The sequence below is a fragment of the Chiloscyllium plagiosum genome, unplaced genomic scaffold, assembly GCF_037043375.1.
Source record: "Chiloscyllium plagiosum isolate Xiang-an unplaced genomic scaffold, Cpla_swu_hap1 HiC_scaffold_20, whole genome shotgun sequence".
Taxonomy (NCBI): domain Eukaryota; kingdom Metazoa; phylum Chordata; class Chondrichthyes; order Orectolobiformes; family Hemiscylliidae; genus Chiloscyllium; species Chiloscyllium plagiosum.
Window position 1 is genome coordinate 17595172 of NW_028270158.1, and position 27532 is coordinate 17622703.

The 27532-nt window shown below is 39.5% G+C and overlaps 1 protein-coding gene and 1 long non-coding RNA gene across 4 annotated transcripts in view; one reads left to right on the forward strand and one right to left on the reverse strand.

Moving 5' to 3' along the window:
• Positions 1–18075, forward strand: part of LOC122547847 (uncharacterized) — a 46131-nt gene extending 28056 nt beyond the window's left edge. For both annotated transcript variants that reach the window (XR_015760535.1, XR_015760536.1), the window contains 2 exons: positions 13460–14378; positions 17771–18075. This is a non-coding gene — a long non-coding RNA (uncharacterized LOC122547847). The remainder of the gene's footprint in view (positions 1–13459; positions 14379–17770) is intronic.
• A 493-nt stretch (positions 18076–18568) lies between these two features.
• Positions 18569–27532, reverse strand: part of parn (poly(A)-specific ribonuclease (deadenylation nuclease)) — a 131712-nt gene continuing 122748 nt past the window's right edge. Inside the window, exon 24 of one of the 2 annotated variants that reach the window (XM_043711927.2) lies at positions 18569–19455. In XM_043711927.2, coding sequence (XP_043567862.2) covers positions 19403–19455 — 53 coding nt within the window. In that variant the 3' untranslated portion in view covers positions 18569–19402. Of the gene's footprint in view, positions 19456–25863; positions 25998–27532 lie in introns of those variants that run through there. The other variant, XM_087997700.1, reaches the window with a different exon arrangement.

Consider the following 27532-nt stretch of genomic DNA (forward strand, 5'->3'; position numbering starts at 1 on the left):
CCAGAGGCCAAGTTCCCACTAGCATTCTGCCCAATAGCTAAACAGAACAGCCTTCCCCTGCTGCTGCTGTTTCAGGTCCTTCTCTCTTTCTGTCGTCTTCCAGAGTTTTTAACATCAGAATGTCCAGGAGCCTGTAGGTCTACCTGTGGCAAAGCTAGCTGTTCTGTCCTTTGTCAACAGGCCTTAACCTGGCACATGAATATCAAAAACCCTTGACCTGAGCTCTGTTCTTATGGTAACCATGTCACACAGGTTCATTTTTAGATAGATGATGATTCTTTCTTTTTTCATTTTTCCATTTTACTTTGAATTAAAGAGATGGCTTAAAACATAAAACATTTTATAAAATCTCATATTCATAAAGGAATATGAAGCACAGAATAGACCTATCAGTCCAGTGCTAGCCAACATTTTATATTTCACTCAATCCTCTTTGAATCATCTTCATCTATCAGCATAACCCTAACTCCTCTTTTCCCTCATTTATTTAGCTTCCCCTTTAAAATGTACTTTAAGTAATCCCTGTGCGAGTGAGTTCCACATTCTTAAAATTCTGTTGGTAAAGAAAATTGTTTTATGCAGCAATGATTATAACCTGGAATGCAGCTGAGGTGGAGGCACTTTTTCAGACCAAGCCTTCAGATAATTATCCAGTTTCTCTTTGAAGAGGAAAAACACTGTGGAGTGACAGAGTAAATGCAGGTGCGTGTGAGTTGCTCTGCAGAGGACCAGCACAGATACTGGGTCAAATATATACAGCACATCAGGTCAGACCTTCTCTGATTCTAAACTTCCTCTGAAATCTGTATTTGATTGCTCATGTTGCCCTTCCAAACAGGAACAACATCATCTCTACTCTCTCAAAACTAATAATAATTTTAAATGAAAGTCAACTGCTCATTTTCCCTATTCCAGACATGAAAGAAAGAATCAGAGACTAGTGATCAAATGACAAAAAAAAAAAAATTGTTGTTTGCTTGTGAAAAGGAAGATGGTGGGGGCAATGGTTAAGAAATTAAAGTGAGGATGGGGTGATGTATGGGGAAAGGAATTCCAAAGAATGTTCATGTTTAATCAAAGTAAAAATCATGAGATGCAAAACATTTTTGCTGATTCATTGACATCTGCTTTGCCCTATTGGCAAAAGCTGAAGGGAAGTACAAGATATTGAGAGGTATGTGATTGTCAGGAGTAAGACTGTGTTCTAAGGAAGGGTCACTCTACCAGAAACATTAACTTTGAGTTCTCTTCACAGATGCTGCCAGACTTGCTGAGCTTTTCCAGCAATTTCTTTTGAGTAAGACTGGAAAGGGAGAGGAATACTGACTTCAGTAGTCATTTGCAGCTATCCCTCAATTTAAAGATGGCATCTGCTCAGGGTTGTAGATTTTTGTTAACTGGTCTTCTAGTGAATGAACAATTGGATTTCTAACTCGTGGATCATTGGATACAAGGCAGCGTAGCCCAGGAAGTGTGAGACCTGGGCTGCAGCCTTTCCTTCCTTTCTATCACTGCTACTGTAATTCCTTACCATTGGAACTCAACATGTGATACATCTTGGTGGAAAGTTGTTTCCATGTTGATTAGTAGAAAGTTTCTCCCAGTCATTAGTATCAAAGCTGCCATGCTTCAAAGAGGATTTTGGGCTGTCATTGAAATATTTTTCTAATGTTCTTTTAATGGAATATCTGCATTACTGGTACCTATTGTCTCTTGCTAAATTCTCTTGAATTTGCATTTTGGGGGGCAGATTCCATGCATTCTGTAGTCACATGTAGGATAGACCACGCAAGAACAGCACATTTCTTCACCCAATAGGACATAAACGCACCAGATGTTTTTCCACTGTACTACACACTCTCACACACGTGACTGAGGTTAAAAGAGTTTTCCATCTTTAAGGTACTTAATACTCTCACCAGAGGCCAATTGCTCTTTGGCTATTCCAATCTCATTAATGTCAGATATACTGGGATTATCATCCAGCCTCACTTGACCCTAGTGATTTAAGGCATTCGTTAAGAGCTCCCATTCATAACAGCTGCAAACCCATCATCTTTAACAATAATGATGATATTCCTTCGACATCAAAATCCTTCCCAGAGTGACTCATGGTTTATCAGTTGGTCAGGTCAGTCTTCTAAAGAAGTCACGTAGAACTTGAAATGTTATCTCTGTTTCCCTGTCTGCTAGACCTGCTGAGTTTCTCTAGCATTTTCTATTTTGAACAATTCCTGTTGGTGTTCTAGATTTTTTTGGTTGACTGGCAAAGAGCACATCAGAAATTGCTCTAAAGTTTTATAGACACCTTTTTATTTCTGGACTGCCTTAGCCAAAAGGAAGTAAACAACTCAGTAAATTCTTGATGTACATTATCCTATGCACAGGAGGGAAACAACTCAAATTCCCATTTTTTTTCTGGGGTCAGTCAGCCAACTTCTTCTCAAAATTGTAGGATGAGTAATTGATGGAGTATTGATGTGAGCAAGAGTTCGCTGGCAATTAAAGACCTCAAATGGAATACCGTCAGGGCTACAGACTTTGTGCTTTTACCTCATCTTAATTGCTTGTTGCATATCTATTTTTGTGGGTGCCACTACAAGGTATTACAGAAAACCTGGAAAAGAATCTGCTGTCACTTTAGATAAATGGGTGAGGAATTCTTCAAACTGTACATTCCTTGGTTGATGGCACTATCATCCTTAAGGAAGACACAAAAACCATCCGAGGAGTGAAGGTGATTTTATCCCTTTAACATTAGTCTACAGTTGGCTCTGGTGGTTTTAAATGAGCTTACATTTTATGATGGTCAACATATTGCCGGCTGTCTCTAGCTTTCACATGACTTTTATGCTCAAGATTTGTCTTCAACCTTTTTTGAATGCTGACTTCTTGATTGGTGACTTTGGGTTGTTCTGCCAGACAGTGAAGGTTGTTAATGTTTGTTACAGGAGGTCACATTTCTCAGCATCATGTGTAATAACTCAACCACAATGATGACAATGCTCAGACACAATGGTTCAGTCACAGCAGTATAGTTGACTTTAGTTAGTCCTATCTCTTTGGGGCTGAGAGATGGATCCTCTTATTGCTTGTTTAGGTGCTGTGAAGTTCTGGTGTAGGTGAAGCAGCTCAGAGCCCAGTTTTGTACTTTGAAATGCTTAATGGAAACCGTTGTTAAAAATAACATTCAAAACAACTTATTATCTTCATTTAGAAATGTGAACAGATTGATTGCATGGGAATTTCCCATACTTTTGAAAATTGAAGGATCTTTTAACAACATTTTTCGCTGGAGATTGCAAAATGTAGGCAGCTTGTAAAGTGCTATTCCTGAGGAATAGCGAAGTTCTATGAGCAGCATTTTGATTAGGAACTTTGGGTGTTGGTGCTCTGGCTATCTTGTAGTTTCATAGGGTGGCAAAAGATAAGCAAATTATTTGAACTGTTTCTTAGAACTCTGACTGCAGTGTAATGTTTCAAGTTCTTTGAATGGTAGAAATAGTTGTCAACACTGCTGCACGCGAGGTAACTGCTTAACATTGAGAGAGATTCCATATTGAGATCCTTAAACCTGCTAATCAAAGGTTTCCTATGACTGACAAGAACCATTGCTTATTAGCTATTGTAATGTAAGAGATGTCACTACCACTTTTACACATGCAGCTTTTGATTCCGGTTTAAAATAATGAACCGCTCTCTTTCCTCTCCTAAGGACAGTGATCTGTAATAGGTATAATTTCCCAAGTGTTAGTGCCTCTCTACTTCCATGGTTTGGCAAGGTAACAAAGAGCTGAAATGATGCAAAATAAACTGCCAACTTGCTCCCTCCCAAAGTGAAGGTTGACCCTTCCGGTTCTGAAGTTGCACAGGAGCTGATATGGTGTTTGACTGTGACTTCAGTAAAATTCCCAGGGAAGTAAACTTATGGAAGTAGACTTTTAATCAGAGAGGGGTGAACAGATTGGTCAATAAGTAGTTGCTCACAAAAAGAGAATGTGGAATTTCAGCAAGGGATAGTAGGCCGTATCAAAACCATGCCCTAACAAGGCACATGTCTAGGGTGCAACAAGCAGTTTATGAACATCGGTGAGTAACAGACCACAACTTAAACCACCCTGTGAGGAACAAGGAGAATTTTTGTTCTGCTGAAGCAGTGCACACTGATGACTGCTTGCAATCTTTAAAGAGTTACATTGTACAAAACCTTGCCTGTCCTTTTAAAAAAAAATTGAAACATTTGACAAAAATGTGTTCAAGATTGCAACATTTTTTACAAGAGATTTCTGCCACACTGCAACTTCTCCTGTGTTACTAGTCTGCGTGCACACACACTTGAACACAGTAGTATCTAGCAACCAAGGTTATCGATCCTCTGCCAAGAAAGTAAAACTGGCAAAGCTTTTGACTGCTTCTCTGACGTGTAATGCGAGAGACTATTAGCCACTGACTCACTCTGTAGGCTTCTCTGCCAACATGCCCATGTTCCCTTTTGAGTAGGTGAATTCAGGTCACAGTAAATACAGTAGCTGCAGAATCTGCTGAAGAGTAATGAAATGCGTTTGCTTTCCGACTAAAATTGCCTGACTAATGGGTTGAGTCACTGTTCTGATCAGAGGAAGAATAATCCACCACTGCATTTTAAAATATCTTTTGTAAAAATGTTCCTCGAGCAACAAACGACCCCTGTTGTTCTTAGAAACTGTTTTGGAACTGAAACAAGCAACCCTGAATGAATAGATAATTTGAAGCAGCAGGAGATTTATAGACTTGTATTATTCTATAGCTTTGCTATTGGGGGGCATTTCTAGTGGTGTTGCCTGTTGGACCAGCTTTAACTTTCCTTTTTAAAATTGTGGGGCATGTTGAAAGTGCAGGCTGATTTTGGGAATAACTAAGGAAACAAACTGCATCTGAGACCCAAACAAACAAGACAAGCAACTGGGGATCTTTTTGACCAGCTCAGGGGATTGTGAAATTAACAGCAGAAGAACTTGGAAGGAAATGAAAACCAAAACAGGTGGGTGAATTCAATGTGAAATTAGGAAGAGAAAGAATAAATATGTAGATTCAGGAAAGACTGAAAGAAGATGCAATTCCATAGAATCTACAGTTTAAAAGCGGACTGTTTGGCCCAACAAGTCCACACTGACCTTCTGAATAGCATCCCATCCAGACCTAGCTCCCTACCCTATCCCAGTAACCCTCCATTTCTCAAGGCTAACTGTCAAACCTACACATCCCTGAATACTGTGTAATTTAGCATGGCCAGTCTTTGGAGTGTGGGAGGAAATGGGAGCACCTGGTGAAAATACATGTTGCGAACATGCAAGCTCCACAGTCACCCAAGAGTGGAATTGAACCCCAGCTCCCTGGCACTGTGAAGCAGCAGTACTAACCACTGAACCACCAATTCGTAGAGGTATTAAAAATTGTGTAATTTACAACTAAGCTGAAATGAGAATCCTCACTTTGGTATCAATGCCAGAGAGGTTAAATCAGCAATTAACATTTAGCACATCACTTCAGGGATACTTAGGCTAGAATGAATAAGATTTAACTACTTTTTGATGAGGTTAGTTCACATATACTGTGCAGACACAATAGCTTCATGCTGTTTTCCTCTGAACAGCACTGTTAAAGTGTATTTACCCCTCCAGCACTGAGGCAGTTCCCCACCACCTTTTCCAGTGCAATTAAAGATGGGCAATAAATGCTGGTCCAGATGGCAATGGCCACATCCTATTAATGAACTGAGAAGAGGGCTGCCCTACCATTGCAACGTCATAATTTTTTTCTGTTTTCAGTAGAATTTAGAAGTCTAAGGCTGATCGGGTCTAATTCTTTTGAGATAGTGACTGGAAAAGACAGGATAGGTAAGCTGTTTCCGCTAGTTAGGATTCTATAAAGAGAAGGCATTGTCTGTTGTGGGCAAAATCACCAGCCTTGGAGTCTGAATCGGGGTTCAATGACAGGTACAAGGAGATACTGGAGCTTGGAGATACTGGGGTGGAGGGGGGAAAGGAGAGGAAGAGAGAGAAAGACACCAACAGCACAGTGGTCAGCTGTGATTCTTCTCTCAACCTGGAACATGTCAAGATAGTTTTATACATTTGGTAATAATAGGTCAGTGATGAGGTTGTTGTCTTTGTAACGTTTCTTCATGGTAAACATTGCAGAATTGTTAATAGTTTTGGTGCAGTCATTGTCAGTTCTAGCACAGTTGTTGTCCGTTTTAATGTCTGCACGGAAGTCCATTGCTGTAGTAATGGGCGCTAATTGCTCTTCCCGAGAAGGATGATTACTGCAGCCCTGGCTATTATCACTCTGTATTGAGTCCGTATCAAACTGTTAGCATTTCTATCAAAGATATTAGCTGGACCCAGACACTTCGGTAGGCAGTCTCCGTTACTCATGTATATTCTCTCCCCCACCTGCCTTAAACTAATCAACTAGGTTGTGAGTGCATTGTGCTGGCATCCAGGTGGCCCCAGGCAGTATCTGTATTTGCTCTGCTGTCTCTCTCTCTCTCACCAGTCTCTCTCTCTCTCACCATCTTGTGTGTCAAGTGGCCAACTGGCTCAGCTGCCATCTTGTGTCACCTTGCCCTGTGCCATCTCCCACTTCACAACACACAAAGTGATGGATGAGTGGAACTTATTCCATAAACAACAATAACTGTTGATTTAAAATCTGCGATAGATATTTTTGCTAAGCAAAGCTATTATAAGCCAAAGTTGGATATATGGAGTTAGGCTGCAGATTAGCCATCATTTCATTGAATAGTGGAGCAGGCTTGAGGGGCTGAATGGCCTACTCTAGTTCCCAATTGTTGTCTGTCTCTTGATTCAAGGATGATGTTACACAGGGTAGCAAGCTTCTGCCATGGATCTTCCTGTAACTTAACAGGCCAATGTTTGATCCACAGATCTTCAAAGTACAGGGGGCCAAAAATGCCACACTGTATTGGGATCTGGACTGTAACATTTCTTTTCCACTCATCATTAAGCTACTTTGATTCAATGCATGATGGATCTGGACTGAATGTCAATGCAGCAGAGCTTCTTGCAATTAACTTTTGGAATTTAATAAGTATTTATGAATTTGAAAATGCTATGCTCTAATGCAAGTGAAATTTGACTGACTTATATTGACAGCAAATTCTGGAATAGCTTATTAGAACATAGAACAGTACAGGACAATGTTGTGCTGAACATGATGCCCAATGCAACTAATTGCTTCTGCCTGCCCTTGGTCTATATCCCTCCATTCCTTATATATGCATTTGTTTATCTAAAAGTCCCTTAAATGGCCTTATCATATCTACCTCCACCACCACTCCTGGCAGATCATTCCAGTCTCTACCCCACTCTGTTAAAAAACCTGCCCCTCTCATCTATGAACTTTCTCCCTCTTGCCTTAAATGCCCACGCCCTAGTAGTATATATTTCAATTCTGGCAATAAGATTCTGACCGTTAACCCTAGCTATGCATCTTATTTTATAAACTTTATCAGTTTTAGTTTTACTCAACTTGAAAAAGTTACAAAACAAGCACCAAGTCAAGATACTGAATAAACAGTTTGTAATGGGGACCAGCCAGGGTTTGAAGAGTGAAGGTAATCTGGAGTGAATCATGGTTCATTGAGAAGTTTTAAATGAAATATCTCTCAGCTGATTAAAATATACAGCACAAGCTCTCTTTGTTGGGGCTGGGCACAGGGGTTCAAAAACCCTTCATGTATTTTCTCAAATTCCCTATTCATATTTAAATAAAATAAAAGGCATGGTAGCCATATAGAAACATTGATCCAATGTTAATAGTGTCTCCCACTGAGAAGATTAAGTTATATAGGGTGGTCTTTCACAACTTCACAGTACTGCCAACTGTGTTGATGTCAATGAAGTATTTTAAAATGTCACCGCTGACTTGCAGATTGGAAGTTCTCATGACAAACAATGTGAGCAGATTCTCTGATTAAGTGATGTAGAGAATATGTATATATTATATATAAATATAATAAAAATTAAAAAAAAGACAAAACCCAGAATTTAAAAAAAGTGCGTAGATGTAAAAGATGCCTTGGCAAGTAGAACAACAGGACTTTTTTTTAACATGTAACCACATAATTTTGGAAGACATGTCCAGGTTGCAGGGATCTTGCATTAATTAATTACATCAGGCTAACGAGGTAAATAAATTGAATAGGGAGAAAGGAGAAAAAGTACATTGAATAGAAATCACGATATCAGAATATTGAACTATGCAAAGGTTCCTGTGGGAATCACAGTAAGCTGTTGTCACTGACAAAACATATCTTCTATCATCCCTGATAATAGGCTGGAATTCTATCAACTGGTAATTGGATAAAACAAAATCCTAGAAATGCTCAAGTCAAGCAGCATCTGTGGAGAGAGAAAGAGCTCACTTGTCAGATCACTGGCCTTTCATTACAACTGGAAAGAGGTTACAAACATGTCCAACTTTAAGCAAGTTGAGAGATAGGTGAGGGGTGGGGACAGAATAAAAAGGGATGATTAGTGTTAGGGCACAAGGCAGGAGTGATCAAGTAAGCATAGCAGAATCATTGCAATATACTGGTAGATAATGTGATTTAAAGATTCTCTTCATTTTTGTGTTTTTTAATTGCTTTGATTCACAACAAGTGGTTGATTAATAACTTCACCAGTTCAGGTCAATGACCAGGGCCATCTGCCTACTAACAACTTTGTGATTGGTTCTCAGGGAGCTGAAAGCTTGGGACTGTGAACAAGATAGGGAGAAGTTTCAGAACTCCACGAGCAGTAAAAGCCACACTCAGCAAAAAGAAAACCTGTTGTTTATTTCTGCTATAAGCAGTGACTTACTTATAAAAGCCACACTTAAATTATGAACCAGCCACCCTGTGCCTCTTGCAGTCAGAGTCTAGATTCTGCATACTTTTATAAATCTTTAACTTTTGTTAGGATTCTGGAAATAACAAGCATGATTTCCAGTGACATATGACAATGGTAGTGGGCAATTCAGAGAAAGGGCTCTTGAGGTAGTTCCTGGGCACAAATTATTTTGGCTAGCCTGCCTAACGATCAGTGATGGAGAAAAAGATCATCAAAAGCTATTTACTTCCCATTTTTTATGTAAATACTGACCTAACCCTCATCTGATGTATGAATTTTTAAAAATCCTATGTAAAGGAAATGGGAGCAGAGATTACAATCTGAAATTGCTTTGCGTTTATTGTACACCACATCTAGTTCACTGTGGATGCTAGAAATTGGAAATAAAACAAAGCACTGGGGGGAAATCAACAAGTCTGGCAGTAGCTATGGAGAGTTAACTGAGTACAGCTCAAGAACACAGTCATACTGGGCTCAATGTTAACTTGGTTCTCTTTCCATAGATGCTGCCAGAGACTTGCTGAGTTTCTCCAGTACTTTCTGTAGATATGCTGGCTGAAGGTTGAGAAGGAAATAAAGTGAACATAAATAAAATACTCAGTCTTCATAAATAATGTTAGAATGCATGTAAGAAGTCGCATTCTGAGGAGTACAGCACATACTCCCAACAACCTGCAACATGTGGATTGCTCTAGAATTATGAAGAACTTCAACACAACCAATCTGCTGCAACCTTTGATAACAATGTTCCCCAAGGCCCCCTCAGCAGACCAAGTTACATTACTGCCATTCTAAAACAATGATCATCCATTACATCGCTCAGACCTCAAAATAAAGACAAAATGGCTTTGCAGCTTTAAAACCATCAGATTCTGAAATTTGCAGTTTTTTTTGGATGTATTAATTGTGTGAAACTAAAATTACAAACATGCAGCTTCCACAAAGTTCAGATCAGCAGCACCTATCTGGACTTTCCAACCATGAAATTACTATTATCAGGTGCAAAGAGAAAGATGGATAAAAAGAACAATCTTCTAAAAGGTCAAATTGTGATTTCATTCCATTTTGATGCAAAATTCCAACACATAACTAAGAAATTATGCGATTAAACTGCCAGTAATTCAGTTTACTTATTATAATAAAAATGAAGCATGTTGGATGCTGTGCCAACCTTTAATTAATCTGAATTAGCAGCCAACAGAACTAATCTCTTGGACTGGAAATCCAAGATCCTGGCACATTCCTGCAGTTTTGATGCTACTAGCTAATTGGAAAGAATCAAAGTAGTAAAATACACAATGGGGACAATGCATCTGTAATGTGGCCTTGATTGCTTTCATTTCCATAGAAATGAAAGCAATATCTTCATAAGAGAGCACATTTGTAATTGTGACTGTACAGACAGAAGTCAGTTTATATTTCTTAAGTCTCATGCTTCACACATCAATAATGCCAGTTGACAAAACTGTTTAGTGTGTGCCAGACAGCCACTAGTGGCTTCTGTGTTTCACATGAGATGATCACCTGCTAACTGGATCAGCATATTGAAATGCAATGGTTTTCATGGCTTGTGCACTCCTGCAGGTTGCAAAGTCTGGTGCTCTGTTCCTTGCAATTTTTGCACAAATGTTTTAAAATATTTTTGAACCCACATCATGCAAATACTCCACAATGCAAGTAACTCAAATAAAAGAACTGCCCAGATTTAATTATTGCCACAAAATGTCTTTTTTTCAGCAAAAGGAATTCTGAATGCTGGATATAGATTACATAACTTTCTTACTTTTTATGACACTTTATGAGAAAACAATACAGGTTCTCCGTAGCCATTATCCAAATACCATAATGAGATTATAAACTTGTAATGCCTCCTAGGTATCCGTTATTGTACCTTACTTGTTATGCTAATTGTATCAGATTTCCTGTGTCATTGCTCATACAAAGTCAGATAATATGTTTTATAAAAGGACAACCGTTTTAGCAATGCATCAATGCAAAACCTAAAGGTATACCTGTGTTTTCTTGTGGTTTCAAAGCAGAGTTGCTGTTAAGTAAGGTTAAATGAGCTTACTATTTAGAATACTCTGTCTGCAGGACGGAACCTGGCTTTCTTTCCCTTATTCAGTAACACAAAGGTTAAGATAAATTGGGGATTACAGATACCTTTTACAGAGCCAAAAATCAGTATTTTCAATTCCTGAAGATTTTGCACACCTTCCAAGTCACAGCCTTATTGATTTTTTTAAAAAAGAAAACCTAATTATGGAGTCAAATATGATGGGCAAAACTCAACAACTGGGGAGGCAATGGCTGAGTGGTATTATTGCTAGATTCTTAATCCAGAAACTCAGCCAGTGTTCTGGGGACCCGGATTCAAATGACAGAATTCACATTCAATAAATAAACAAATTTGGAATTCAGAATATGCTGATAACCATGAAAACATGGATAGAGAACTGCAAATAGGAAGCAGAGAGTTGGTACAAATGGATCTTTTCAGAGTGTCAGGCAGTGACGAGTGGGGTGCCGCAGGGGTTCAGTGCTGGGAACTCAGTTGTTCATAGTGTACACTAACGATTTGGATGAAGGAATGGAATGCAATATCTCCAAGTTTGCAGATCACACCAAGCTGGGTGGCAGTGTGGGCTGTGAGGAGGATGTGAAGAGGCTGCAGGGTAATTTAGACAGACTGGCTGAGTGGACAAGTACTTTGCAAATGCAATGTAATGTGGATAAATGTGAGGTTATCCACTTTGCTCACAAAAACACTGAGGCACATTATTATCTGAATGGTGGCAACTTAGGAAAAAGGTGAGGAGCGAAATCTGGTGGGACAGTCACTGAAGGTTGGCATGCAGGTGCAGCAGGCAGTGAGGAAAACTAATGGCATGCTGGCCTTCACAAGGGGAGGATTTGAGTATTGGAGAAAGGATGTTGTGTTGCAGGTATACAGGACCCTGGTGAGGCCACACCTTTGTGCAGTTTTGGTCTCCGAAGACATTCTTGCTATTGACAGAGTCCAGCAAAGGTTCACTGGACTGATTCCTGGATGACCAACGTGAACAAAGACAGGATCGACTGGGGTTGTACTTGCTAGAATTTAAAAGAATGAGGTGGGGGTGGGGGTGGGGGTGGGGGTGGGGGTGGGGAAAAGGAAGGGAAGGAGGAGAAATCTCCTAGAAATATTAAATCCTGATGGGACTGGACAGGATAAGATGCGCGAAGAATGTCCCAATGTTGGGAAAGTGCAGAACAAGGGATCACAGTCTAGGAATAAAGGGTAAGCCATTCCAGGACTGAGGGGAGGAAGAATTTCTTCACTCAGTTGTGAACCTGTGGAATTCTATTCCACAGGAAGCTGTTGGGCTCAGTTCATCAGGCATATTCAAGGGGGAGCTGGATGCAGCCCTTGTGGCTGAAGGGATCAAGGGATTATGGGGACAGTGCGGGAATAGGATACTTAGATTACATGGTCAACCCTGATCATGCCTACTCCTGCCCGAATACTTTGTTGCAAATTGTTAGAAAAACCCATCAGGCTCACTAATGTCTTCAGGGAAGGAAATCTGTCATCCTCACCTTGTGTGGCCTACATTTCACTCCAGATCCACAGAATGACCTAGCAACCTACTCAGTTTAAAGACAGGTATGGACAGGCAATAAATGCTGGCCAGCAATGCCCACATCTCTCAAAATTAATAAAAAGTTGCAAATGATCACTATACTGTATTTGATGGCATTTCTGTACATAACACCCTGCCTTTACATTTATTAAACTGAACAGACACATAATAAACTTGTTAGTAATTGCTTCTTTCCTGACATTGCAACATCTAGTGGAGAATTATTAAAACTATACAGTGAATAATAATATCCAAATGGGTAACTAATTTATGACTAGCTGGATTTAATCAGAAAAAAAACATCGTTGTGAAACTTGAAAGGGTTCATAAAAGATTTACAAGGATATGGGCCAGGGTTGGAGGATTTGAGCTATAGGGAGAGGCTGAACAGGCTGGGGCTGTTTTCCCTGGAGTGTCGGAGGCTGTGGAGTGACCTTATACAGGTTTACAAAATTACGAGGGGCATGGATAGGGTAAATAGGCAAAGTCTTTTCCCTGGGTCGGGAAGTCCAGAACTAGGTTTAGGGTGAGAGGGGAAAGATATAAAAGAGACCCACGGGGCAACCTTTTCACGCAGAGGGTGGCACGCGTATGGAATGAGCTGCCACAGGAAGTGGAGGCTGGTACAATCGCAACATTTAAGAGGCATTTGAATGGGTATATGAAAAGGAAGGGTTTGGAGGGATATGGACTGGGTGCTTGAAGGTGGGACTAGATTGGGTTGGGATAGCTGGTCGGCATGGACGGGTTGGACCGAAGGGTCTGTTTCTATGCTGTACATCTCTATGACTCTATATGCATGACTAAATCATGCAATGCATTTTTGCCTTCTGATAGAGGTCATAATTTTCAGATACTTAGAATGTGCTGGCCAGAGGGACTAAACTATTAAGATTGGGATTTTATTTGATAGGAATGAACTTTATCTATCTTTTCTAGGGTAAGACCAACTATGAAAATGATATGGATTGCATCCAGGAACAAATGGGGAAGAAAATTCCATCCAACCAACATCAACTGATTCCATAAAATTTGCATGAAGCACAAGGTTTCCCAATGCTTCCAAGAGCAAATCCTGCAAGATTAACCACAGGGACAGAGTTTATTAGGCCACTGGGCAGTGTGTTTCATTAAATGCTGCAGACACATTAACACACTGCACCCAGTCCCTGACCTCCACTTCCAGTTGAGTCATAATATGCAAAACCCCAGCACAAATGTCAGCAGCCTTTTCATGGTGTACTTTAAAGACAGACTCACTTATAAAATTATTCACCCTGTTAGAATGTTCCCATAGCCTTTTACAGCTTCAAAAAAATTATTTCAGTGACAGAGTGGGTGTGCTGATCAAGGGCAACAGGACCTAGGACCTACCAGCCCAAACAGATGGCTTTCGAAAAAAAGTCAGGTGAGGGTCTGGTTGGCAGGCGGATCAGTGAGGCAAACCCTGGAAGATGGGGTAGGGGTTTTTGCTGAGGGCAGACAGCAGTATTATACTGAGTGGGACCTCTCAATGGTCCTCTCCCTGTTCTACCCAACAGTAGCGGAGTGGGAAACAGCCGGGGTTTACCCGACAGCCTTCTTATGCAAGGCAAGACCCTCTAATCACTGGAAAAACTTAGTGAATCCATTAAATGGCCAATTACGGCCTCTTCCATTGTTTGCGAAGCTCTGGAATAGGTGGGCCATCTGTCACCTTTCCTGCTGCTGCTGCTAAAATGGCAGGGTGTCAGGAAGCTAACAGGCACACCACCCCATCACCTCTCCACATCATTTTACCAGCCGCCTCCTCCTCATTCCATCTTTGAAGGGCTGCTAAAATCCAGCCTAAGGAAGGATACTTCATATGGTCATTCATGTAAGATATAATTTTTGATTCATTTTGGTACTATGGGAAAGGGAGGCAGATGAAGATCAGGAAGTTTTGCTAAAATAGACTTAGAATTGACTAATTAGTGCATACCACAGAGCCTTTTGAGAGAAATGGAAGTTAGAGATGGTGTGCAGAGGGTAAAGTACAAAATGAGGAAAGGGAGAAAGGAGCCAAGACAACTGCAGAGATTGTGTTAATTACAGACAGACAGTGGAATTCCTCAAACAAAAAAACGGTAGTGGAGAGCAAGAGGCAGGGTAAAAGACATCAGGCATTAAGATATACAAATCATGTTGTATATGATTTGTATAAGCATGTATGATGCTTATATGTATGATGCTGGAACACTTGGCAACTTTGGCAGAGAACATCTGGAGTACCAAAATGCACTAAGGATAGGTGCTTAAAGCAAGTTCTAGATATACTGCAAATTTAATTCCAGTCACTTAAAATGCAATCTCCAGTTAAGATTGGTGTAAGAGCCCCACCCGTCCAACCGCCACCAGGACAGAACCCCACTGGTCCTCACCTACCACCCCACCAATCTCCATGTACAGCGCATCATCCGCCGTTATTTCCGCCACCTCCAAACGGACTCCACCACCAAGGATATATTTCCCTCCCCTCCCCTATCAGCGTTCCGAAAAGACCACTCCCTCCGTGACTCCCTCGTCAGATCCACACCCCCCCCCCCCCCCCCACCAACCCAACGTCCACTCCCGGCACCTTCCCCTGCAACCGCAGGAGGTGCAAGACTTGCGCCCACACCTCCCCCCTCACCTCCCTCCAAGGTCCCAAAGGAAACTTCCATATCTGCCACAAATTCACCTGCACCTCCACACACATCATCTATTGCATCCTCTGCACCCCATGTGGCCTCCTCTATATTGGGGAGACAGGCCGCCTACTTGCAGAGCGTTTCAGAGAACACCTCTGGGACACCCGGAACAACCAACCCAACCACCCTGTGGCTCAACACTTCAACTCCCCCTCCCACTCCACCAAGGATATGCAGGTCTTTGGACTCCTCCATCGCCAGACCACAACAACAAGACGGTTGGAGGAAGAGCGCCTCATCTTCCGCCTAGGAACCCTCCAACTACAAGGGATGAACTCGGATTTCACCAGTTTCCTCATTTCCCCTCCCCCCACCTGTCTCAGTCAAATCCCTCAAACTCAGCACCGCCTTCCTAACCTGTAATCTTCTTCCTGACCTCTCCGCCCCCACCCTAGTCTGACCTATCACCCTCACCTTGACCTCTTTCCACCTAGCGCATTTCTGACGCCCCTCCTCCCTATCTTTTATCTTTGCCTGCTGGACACTTTCCTCATTCCTGAAGAAAGGCTTATAACCGAAACGTCGATTCTCCTGTTCCCTGGATGCTGCTTGACCTGCTGCGCTTTTCCAGCAACACATTTTCAGCTCTGATCTCCAGCATCTGCAGACCTCACTTTCTCCCGTAAGAAAATATTACCCAATCTTCTTCATTCTGGCCAGAAGAATTGAGATCCTTGCAAGAGATTTTATTTTCTTTCAATGATCTCCATTAAGACTCTGTCAGCTGTTAAGATTTCAGTTGAAAACTTTCACCAGATTGAATCAGGGCTAAACTAAATGATCTGAAGTAGATGATCTCTGTTTTACAGCTTGCACCTTCCCAATGTGGTAGAGAACAGAATTTCACTTTTAAATGTGACAAAAGGAATGCTATTCCCTTTCAATCAAGGCTACATTTCACATCACTGATCGATTTAACTTCAGCAAAGTCAATCTATCAGTACACAAATAAATGAAATTCAGTCAAATCTGAATTTAATGCACAAGACAAATGTGAAAATCATAAATGAAAAAGGTTTCAAGGAAAACTTCTCAAAAGAACAAAATAGAAATGCAACAAAAAAATTCAATGAAAGCATTAAAGCAGGAAGTGGGAAGCTACAGTTTTAATCTATTACGATTTAAAGTCCGGGGCCGACTCATGTGGCCCAGTTAATAGTTTTCCATAATGGAAATTGGTTTAGCTCAGTTGGCTGGATGGTTGGTTTACAGACCAGCACGGGTTCAATTCCCATCACCAGGTTGGAGGTTACCACGAAGAACTCTCCTTCTCAACCTCTTCCCTCGCCGGAGGTCTAGTGGCCCTCAGGTTAAATCGCCACCAGTCGCTTTTCTCTAATAAAAGAGCAGCCCCTATCGTCTGGTAAGACTATGGCAACAACAAACAAGTTTCCTGTCAATCCATAACAGCTAGCAACATATCTATTGTGAATGAATCCCAATAGACAAAGTCAGTTTGATGAACACTTATAACTTGTGGTACCCAGACATGTCTCAAAGACTTAAAATAAATTCTTTAAGGTGAGAAAATATTAAGCTGTGAAATATTAAGCTGTCAAACAGCTGTGAATACTTACCGACAACTGCACTACAGCCACTTTTACAAATTATCCGTGAAGCAAGTGTTTTGATTCGATCACGAATAACAAAGGCATTAATCCTCCTACAAATGATTGATCACCATTGTAACAGTGTCAATTTAAGTGTTTAAATTTGTTAAAATTAGATTTTTGCATTATGTTGAAAGAGCAGACTCCTCCACCCTGCAATATTTATTTGTTTACACAGCTATTTTCTCTGAGTTTCTCCACAACAGTGCTGTCCAATAGGATTTTGATGCTCACCAAACTTGTAGTGACCAGGTCATTGTATTTGCCACTTGATACGAAAGAAAGTGAATCTTGTCACAACCTCCCAGAAGTGAATAGGGACTGAGGGACAGGACTAAAAGGGAGTAGTACTGCACTGCAAAAAGACTAGTTTTTCCATATAAGTACAAGTCCATGGTTTTAAAGTTGGTTGCAATTTATCTTTTGCAGATTCTGATTTTATAGTTCTGTATTCAAACTGTTTTTATAGATTTGAGCTAATAAAAGTACATTCACACAAAGTGTTAGTGAAATTCAGTCCAGATTAAAATTATTGAAAAGGTCTACATGAAAATCAGTTCAATTACTTACCTTGCATTAAAAATTGTTTCACTGGTACTAAAGGGATTAAATTCAATGTCAATCTGGAGTACCTTGAGTAAGGAGAGTGCCTAGTTATCCTCGCTAACTATCCAGGGAGACATCTTTTAAGGGTTATTTTGACCTTTAACCACATGGCAACTTGTATGGACACATTAATATTTTCCTAAAGTCCAAATTGGAAACCATGCATATGAACTGCAATGTAGAATTATACACCCTATTTAGTTGTCTTACAAACAAACTGATTTTAGAAGACCATAAATAGGAGATTGGCAGTTCATTTTCATGATATTAACTGCATTTGCTTTGAATGACGGTACAACATGACAATATATTGTTTCTTTCAGATCTGGTGTTGGGGTGGAAAGTGAGCACTGCTACTTCTTCTGATATTACAGTTGCAGCTGAGATAAACTGTGGTTCCATTTTCCCACTCCTCTCTCATGCGAGACAGCACATGGTTGATTAAGTGCAAGCATTGACAACTCGCACAGTGATGAGGTGCAGATAGCTCAACAAACTGATTTGTGACAAATCAAACGTGTGGAATGATTTTGAATACGGTATGGGAAAATAAAAGGAAACATTTGGAACATTAAAACAAACAACAAACTACAGATGCTGGAAATGTGAAGTAAAGTTAATGCTTCTAGTTGGTAATCATTCTTTCTCCATGGAACCTGCCAAACTGGAAGGCAATTTCAAACAACTCCTGGTTTTATTGACACTAACTACTTTAGGAAAATATGTTGAACCATTTTTTTTTCATCTAAACAAAGTACATGTTGTTCAGCTGAACATGTCCATGACAGAACTTGTGCTTTTACACAAAACTCTTCCTCACCTTATTCATTTAACCTCATTGACATGTTCTCATTTTCTTTTACTCCTCCTGTTTATTGAGCTTCTTCTTGGACACATCTATGTTAGCTGCCTCAATTAACAAGAGAATAGTAAGAATGTTCCCCCTCAAAACCTCTTGGTCTTATTGCTATCTATCTAGCTCACATTTATGATCCCTGGTTCTGGTCTCGCCCACAAGTAAAAAACATCTTGTCTACATTTCAAAACTGTATACACTTTTGTATAGTTGCTTCTGAACATCCACTGCAAGTAGAGATCTTTAAACAAATAAAGAGTTGTCATTTATAGTAAGAAAGTTGTCTTTAATTTTCCTTCATGAAATTTCGATTTTCTTCATGATACAAAAAACTTTAAATATGATACAAAACTCACCACTGCCCAAAAAAGTAAACAATTCTCTTTTTGCACGCACACATACACACACACATTCATACATACAAATAAAGGCTGGTGCACAATGCATCTTTTGACATACAAGGCTGAAAGCTCAGTACAGTTCACACCAGATGACAAACGAAGGGATTGCTCAAATACACAATCACTGTCCTTACTGTAAAGGCAGCGACAATGTTTTGATACTACCTTGGGGAAAAAAAACACAACCTGAACGTAGAGGTCAGGCCACATTATTGATAATGAGTCATTGGATTCACTGGAAATACAACTGATGTAATACACACGCGCACACACAGATATATATATATATTTATATAAAATTACAGTGCTGAACAATGATTATATTGTTTTATAATCCAAAATAAACATTTCATGTTGCTGGCACAAGGCAACTTCCAGTATCGGTTGTTGCTCTAAGCCATAAGTGGCACAGGACTAGCTGTAAATGCATGTAACCCATGAAATGGTTGACAATGATAGAAGATGTGAAATGCTAGTCAAATCCCAACACATTCTTAACAACACAAAATAAACTGACTAAAACATTTAATATGACGTTTGCTTGTGTTTGTACAGTTAAAACTTTGTACACAAAGATTTTTTTTAAAGTTGTCTTGTACCACATGAAGATTGGAGCTCGGATCAGTATGGCTTGCAAGTGTTGCATCTGGTCACTTATCTGGAAGATACCACTTTGTTCATCCAATGTGTGTTTCATGTCACCATGTATCTGGGACTTCAAACAATGTGGCCTGTGAATTTGCACTGCTTCCTATTCAAAAACAAATAAAAGATAAAAGGTTTGCATGCAGTAGAACATCTGTGTTAGGAAATTTCTGCCAGTTAAATATGTTTCTCTAAACATCAGTAAACAGTCCAAAATGCCACAACACAATTCGAGTTGTTCAGGGCGATATCATCCTTCTGGTGCACGATTCAGGTCTTTTTACAGCCAAACAATTACAATTTTGCATGTAACTTTAATTTATTGCACGTAAATTGACTATTACTTTACAGTTTAGACAAACTGCCAAAATACCAACACATGCTAAGGACTAGGAAAGGCCTATCTTAGCAGCTCACAGCAATGTAGATACATTGGCTATGTTTCAAACAGTTATCAAACCAGCCAAAAGCCACATTAGTTTTGGTCACATTCATTTCTATCAATTCTCAAGTTCTGAAAACATTGATACATAAGAATATCGTTCAAAAAAAAATATCAAGAGCCCTCCAGCGTCCTACCTGAGGATGCTACTTGTTTTACATGTGGCTATATGGGATAGTTGGCCACCGCAACATGACAATTGTCATCATCCTATACAATTGCAGCAGTGGTCTCAGGACTTCTCTTCCTTGGCTCATGAAAGAGGTCATCAACAGCATAACTGCCACTGCTGTGCCAACTGAGAATAACTGGCAGCACACACCGAGGATTAAAACCAAGAGCAGAAGTATTGGCTCAGTTGGCAGCATGCTTATCAGCAAGTTCAAACGTTTACAGATTCAAGGTACAGACTACAGTATGTAATCTAAACTCAAACTCAAGGGCTGTAACAAGGGAGAGCTGCACTGTCACAGATGTCAAAGTTTAAAAAAATCACAACACCAGGTTATAGTCCAACAGGTTTATTTCGAAGTACTAGCTTTCAGAGCGCCTTTCCTTCATAAGACACAGAATTTACAGCAAAAGCTCATAGTGTCATGCAATTAAAGCGATATATTGAAGAAACCTAGATTACTGTTAAGTCTTTCATCTTTTAGAATGCGTTGCAGGTTTCAGTTCATTATTTTAAGTCACATTCTCAAGATAACAAAGTTTTATTAAAAAAAGTAACATCTCAGCTCAGACGATACACTAAAAAGGTATGAGGTTAGAGTCTGAGAGGTCACTTTAAATAGAAAACCTTAAGTTATCGCGAGAATATGATTTAAAAGTAGTTCTGGGATTTGCATATTAATGAACCAAAACTTGCAACCCATTCTAAAAGATGACAGACTTATCAGCAACCTAGGTTTGGTCAATACAGAGGAACCTTAATTATCTGAAAGACACAAGCGGGCAGTATTTTGTTCAGATAATCTAATGCCAGATGTCACAGTTTAGCCAAGCATCAGGACCTTGTGATCTTGTCTAGATAATCCCCAATTCGGATAATAGAATGCCGGATAATCAAGGTTTCGATGACACTATGATCTTTTGCTATAAATTCTGTGTCTTGTGATCACGCCCCACTAGTTACCTAGCTCTGAAAGCTATTATTTCCAAATAAACCTGTTGGACTGTAACCTGGTGTTGAGAGATTTTAAAACTTTGTCCACCCCAGTCCAACACTGGCACCTCCACATCACAGATGTGATATTTTGAGCAATGTCCCATCTGCCCTCTCAGGTGGACATTAAGATCTGATTTTTCTGAAGAGCAGAGAATGCTATTCCTTATGTATGGACTAATGTTTATCCCTCAGCCAACATCACCGAAAAAGAGATTTGCTGGTTTTCAACATATTTCCTTTAGTGGGATCTCGCTGTTTGCAAATGGTCTAGTGACTCAGTTTCAAAAAGTTTGCCATCACCTGTAAAGCACTTCAGGATTTCCTGGGATTGTGAAAAGTTCAAGTGAAGTCCCCAAGTCTTTTTCTCATCTAGCTGACTCAGCCCTACTCCATTTGGCTCATTTCTCTCCTGAACTGTCAGGGTAAAGAGCGTTGTATTTACTGAAGAGTTCTAAACCACTGAACTTAACATTTTCTACAAACTTCAGAAACAGTTTGAATATATTAAAAAAAGACCTGAACATTTCCTCATAAGAATACACAGGTTAATCATACCAATACAAATTTGGAAATATGCCCAGGGTGAATAAAAATTGGCTACAATGTGACAGAGATATAACAAATATGATAAATAAGCGTAAGCTATTTTTGATGAATTCAAGTCTCACAAAAGGACTCTAGGTAAATAACTAATCAGTGTCATTTAGAGTTAGCCTTCAGTGTTCCCACCTTCACTGAAACAAAATACACTGGGGAAGGAGAGGAGAGATGTGGAGAAGCATGCCGGAGACATCACCACTATGAACTTAGGACGTGGGTTGACTCACCTTCCTCCTTTTGGGCATGTGCTTTTCCTGCGTCATGACCACAAATCACTTGGCTTGGACATCGGATTGCTATTAATTCCATTATACAGCATTTCAGACATGCACTGCACTTGTGATCATCAACTTTACATAAGATCATAAGATGATGTCGAGCAGACATGGGTCATTCAGTCTATCAAGTCTGTTCCACCATTCAATAAAATCACAGGTATTTGATAATTCTTGACTCCATCTTCCTGTCTTTTCCATATAATCACGTTCCCTCATTGATTAAAATTCTATCTTAGCCTTGAATATGCATAATGACCTAACCCAATTCCACAGACTCAAACTCAGATGAAATTCCTTGTCATCTGTTTTAAAAAAAAAAGTGCAACTTCTTATTCTGAGATTATTCCCTGAAATCCTAAACTCTCCGAGAAGGGGAAACAACCTTTTTGCATCTACCCAGTCAACTCTAAGAATCTTGTGTACTCCAGGAATAGGGCCTAACCTACTCAATCATTTCTCCTAAAACACAGTCTCTTTGGACCTGGTAGCAGACTAGTGAACCTTCTCAGGATAGTCTCCAATGTCAGTATATCTTTCCTTATGTGGAGGTGCCGCTTTTGAACTGCAATGGACAAAGTTAAAAATCACAACACCAGGGTATTGTCAAACAGGTTTATTTGGAAATACTACTCTTTCGTAGCTACCTGATGAAGGAGCAGTGCTCTGAAAGGTTGTACTTCCAAATAAGCCTGCCGGATAATAATCTGGTGTTGTATGATTTTTAACTTCATCTTTCCTTAGATAAGGCACTTAAAACCACCTACTATTGTGCTGGAGAATAGGATAGCTGTCAGATGAAAGTTAATCAATTTGATTTGAATTTACTGCACAAAACAATCATAACATAATCCACATAGCTTCTACAAATGAATTTTCTGTGTCTTAACCTATGTCTGCAGTTGGACAGATATGGGGGGTATCCAACTTTTTTTTGTTTGTGCGCCAAACAGATATACCAGTGAAAGAGGTGGATTGTACATGAAATAAAATATAACAGTAGCAATTTGCATGAATAAATGCCTCACAATTCAACAAACACAATGATATTGCAACCAGGCTTTATAGAGTCATACAGCATGAATACAAGCTCTTTGGCCCAACACATTCATGCAAATCAAGTTTCCTAAACAAGTTCCATTTGTCTGGGTTTGGCCCATATCCCTCTAAACCTTTCCTATCCATGTATCTGTTCAAATGCCGTTTAAAATGTTCTATGTGTACTCACCGCTACCAAGTCTCCTGGTAGCTCGTTCCATACTTGTGAAAACGTTGTCCCTTAGAATCCTTTTAAATCTTTCCCCTCTCACCTTAAATCTACGCCCTCTAGTTTTGGACTCCTTTTCCTGGCAGGAAAAGACTTTGGCTATTCACCTTATTTATGTCTCTCTTGATTTTATAAACCTCTAGACAGGTCACCCCTCAGCCACCTACACTCCAGAGAAAAAATGTCCCAGCCTATCCAATATCCTTGCAAATCTTTTTTGCACTGTCTCCAGTTTCAAGACATCCTTCCTACAGCAGGACGACCAGAACTGTCCCAGTACTACAGATATGGCCTCAATGTCTTGTACAGTCATAACATGGATGTCCCAACTCCTGCATTCAATGCTCTGACTGATGAAACCGAGCATGCCAAAAGCGTTCTTCACTACCCGGTCTACCAGTGATGCCACTTTCAAGGAACCATGTACCTTGACCCCGGTCTCTGTCCAATTACACTCCACAGGGCCCTACCATTGACAGTGTAAGTCCTGCCTTGGTTTGTCTTATCAAAATTCAGAATGAATGAATTCAAAATTCAGAATTCGCACATGAACATACAAATGAGAAGAAGCCGACCATTTGATCCATCAAGGCTGATCCTTCATTCAATAAGATCACGGTTGGTCAGTTTCTTCTGAATTACACATTCTTATATACCTTCAGTAATATTTGATTCTGTTGCCTAACAAGCATCCATCTGCTATTGACTTTAAAAATATTCAATAGTTCTGTCTCCAGCACCTTCTGGAGACAGTGTGTTCCAAAGTCGAATAATCTACAGAGGAAAAAAAATTCCTCGTCAACAAGTCTAGTTCACCAGCCTAGTACAACTGGGCTGAGAGAGAGAATTGTAAATAGTCTGAAACAAGTCGAAATCCATAAGGAAGAGGTTTTCAATCCTTATCCAGAGACAAAACTTTCTTTTCACTTGGCATTACAGATTTTCAGTTTGCATACTGACTTTAAACCATTGAAAGCAGTGGCTTTGTGTTAATGCCACTGGATGAGTAACCCAAAAGCCCAGGTTGATGTTACGAGGACAGGAGCTTGAATCTAAACATGGCAGAGAATCTCACCAAACCTGAATATAATGACAATCTGGAATTTAAAAAAACAGCTAGCCCTTAATGACTGTTGACTGGGGCTAAAACTCATCCAGCTCATTAATGCCTGTTAAAGAAGAACATTCATTCTTACTGGTCTGGCCTACATGTGACACCTTGCATATGAATCAAAATCCAGTCAACTTTTAATTTCCATTGTAATGATCGCTCAGTGATATTATAGTCTATAAATCCAACTGCTGGAGAAGTTTTGACAATATCTTTGATAAAGTGAAGACGACCAACTCACCCATCATTAAATGACACTGTGCAAAGGTGTCAGTTTCAACAAGAATATTTCTCAAAATAAAATCATACAAGAAACAGCTGCTTATTTAAATATTTTGTTATGACTGGAGCTTGGAACATCTGCAAGGCTGAAAACCAATCTGATACAAAGGATTTCCAGTCAGTGTTTGACTTTACAATTTTATAATTCCAGGAAGTTATCCGTTTGCATTCATTTATGAAAATTGTTAAATATTTATTATTCCATTAAGTGTGTTCAAGTACAACCATAGCATTCCACACTCAACTTCTCAGAAACACTAAATGTACTTTTGTGAACTTGACTTCACTGTAATGCAAGACAGGTTTTCAAGATATCCAAATTAAACATAGGTTTTTAACCTATGTGCCAGAAACTAGTTGTTCGTATGAAATAAAGACAGAAAATTCAATTTCAGTTGTAAGCTTATATGGGAAAGTAGTTTGTAAACTGACATCCCTATAAATAGCCTTGGAAACTAAGCAGCATATAGGCATTTTAAAATGTCCACATAAAACTGATTATTTCATTAATTACTAATTTAAGACATTACATTTCAGGCTTTGGGTAATTTAAGGGTGAGACTTGCAGTCCCAATTGACATTGGGAATGGTTAATTTGAACAAGCTCTCAGCTAAAGGGGTGCATGGATTAACCTTCTAGTCCACAGTCACACAACCCAAATAAATCCTGCTCAACCAGTTGGAATACACATGGTATAAAAAAAGTGATTTAAGATGCTCTCTTTCACAAAACAAAATGCAAAATTATGAGAGAAATTAATGCCAGTAAAACTCCCAGACAACTGACCCTTTAAAATATGGAATCCATGGCACTTTCAAAATTACTTGAGATTTTTGCATCAAATCAAACTGTGGCATAGTAATGCACCTTGAGAAAACAGAGCATGAAATGTCACAACAACATGAATAGATGTGGATGGAACTAGTCTTTCACTCACTCTACAGTTAACAAGTAACTATTTATCTAACAGAATTCCTAACACACTGAATTATTCCCTAACTACTACCTATTGGTATGCTGCTTCAATAACACAGGTCCAATTTTTATACATCCAAGTAATAGGAAAATAACAAATTTAAAAACTTAGTCTCTCAGTCATTGCACCCTCTTTCCATTACTGTCAGTAAATGCTGTTTTCAAAGTACAGATGGGAAAACTAAACTCACATGCACACACACACACACACACACAACACCTGTTTTCTTGCCAGATGTACATATGAACAGAAATAAAACAGAAAGAAGCTGGTTGAAAAACATGGGGTAAGAATAAAATTGCTGTCAAAAGTATTTGCTATTTCAGTACTGGATTGTTTGACAGAGGGGTTTTGTGATTTGCTCTGAAAATCTGCATCAAGGACTAACCTGCCAAAAAGTCAATACGTCAGCTGAAGTATACGTCAACAGCAACATTTGTCCAAAGGAGGAGCACTGTTGCAAGTGACAGTTTTAATAAGACTGCCATGGCTTTCGTCAAATTGGAAATTTCAAGAGATCCCTTACCTACAAGATAGCAACAAGGCAACAAAACTTTCCTAAGCATTTCTATAAGAAGTGCACTCGATATCCTGCCAATCAGGTAGTTTTAGGTTTGCTCACTTTTATTACGGAAAGGAAAAAATATAAGTCACCTGCTTTCAGCACTGTGACATTCATAGGACAGAATCAAAACTAAATATTGAACTTATGAAACATCAAACCAAGACCCCTTGGAGAGGGGTGGGAAGAAAACAAATTCAGCCTTTAACCAGACTCCAGAAATACAGATTTGTTTCACAACACATTGCAAGGTGTAGTTCATCAGTGCAAACACAATAAAGTACAAAATGGATCTGGCTGTATTATTCTACAGTTGTAAAATAGGTCCCAAAAAAAAAGGTAATATCATGGACCAATATTGGGTCAGGCCTGCACCATTTAGGCAGCTTTAGTGGTTGCGAACAAAAACAAAACGCAAAAGAACATTAACTAGGCCAGAAGGTCAATTTTAGGTTTACTCAGGCCTAATTGTCACCCATTTCAGGATGAAAAATGGGTCTGAAAGGAATTTCAACTTCAATAGCACCAATCTGTAAACGCACAGTCCAGAACTCAGGGTAATCCAAACCAAGGAAATCTTACGATCATTTGGCAATTGAAACAATTCAATAGAAACCTTACTTCTTAATACAGAGATCTGGTCCACAGAAACCTCCAGAATTCAGCAAACAATTTATTTTAGGAATTTTCAAAGTCCAACAGAGATCCATCTCGTGACTGCCTGATGATTCTTGAATTTATGAATCCTACGATGTTGGCTATTAAGGTCAAAGGTGTTCAAGCATCAACTACCTATTCACATTACCTGGCTATGTCATGTGTCATTGGTCAATGCCACCTACAATAAATATATGCAAGGCAGAATCAGATTTTTCAACTTCACCTGGTAATCTTGGCCTTTTCTTTTCTCATCAAGAAACATAGCAAGAATTCTACGTGCTACAGCAAACATTGTGTAGTGGAATGCCACTTTCAATCCTACATTTACTCTCAAGGAGGGAATGGCTCAGGTAAGCTCTTACATTGGTCACTAGAGTGACATTCTTCATTTACTGACTCAAATTATAAATGCTAATAAGCTTTTCAATTGTTACATGGTTTAATCCAATTCTAGTTTCACTCAATGCACCCTTTTCATAAAGGATCATTGTACTGGGACTTGAATAAGAAACAACATGGAAACGTTTCTTTCGTAGACTAAAGAATAAAAGATTAATTGAATGTCCAAACTGTCTTTCTAGCTGAGCTCCCCTATCTTAATTGAGTAAGGATCAAATGCAAGGCATTCTCATCAGTTTGGTTATATCAATATAACCACTGAACTTTCAGCCTTAAGGACAGTTTCCACACTCTTTTACTTATTAGGTTAAGCAGTGCCTGTTGTACAAGGAACGGTTGATTCAATAACCCACACCACTCAGCACTCTTCTGCAGCAGTTCTGGACACAATTGATCAGACTTGCAACTTGTATTTTATTTAATTTGATTTAATGAGTTGG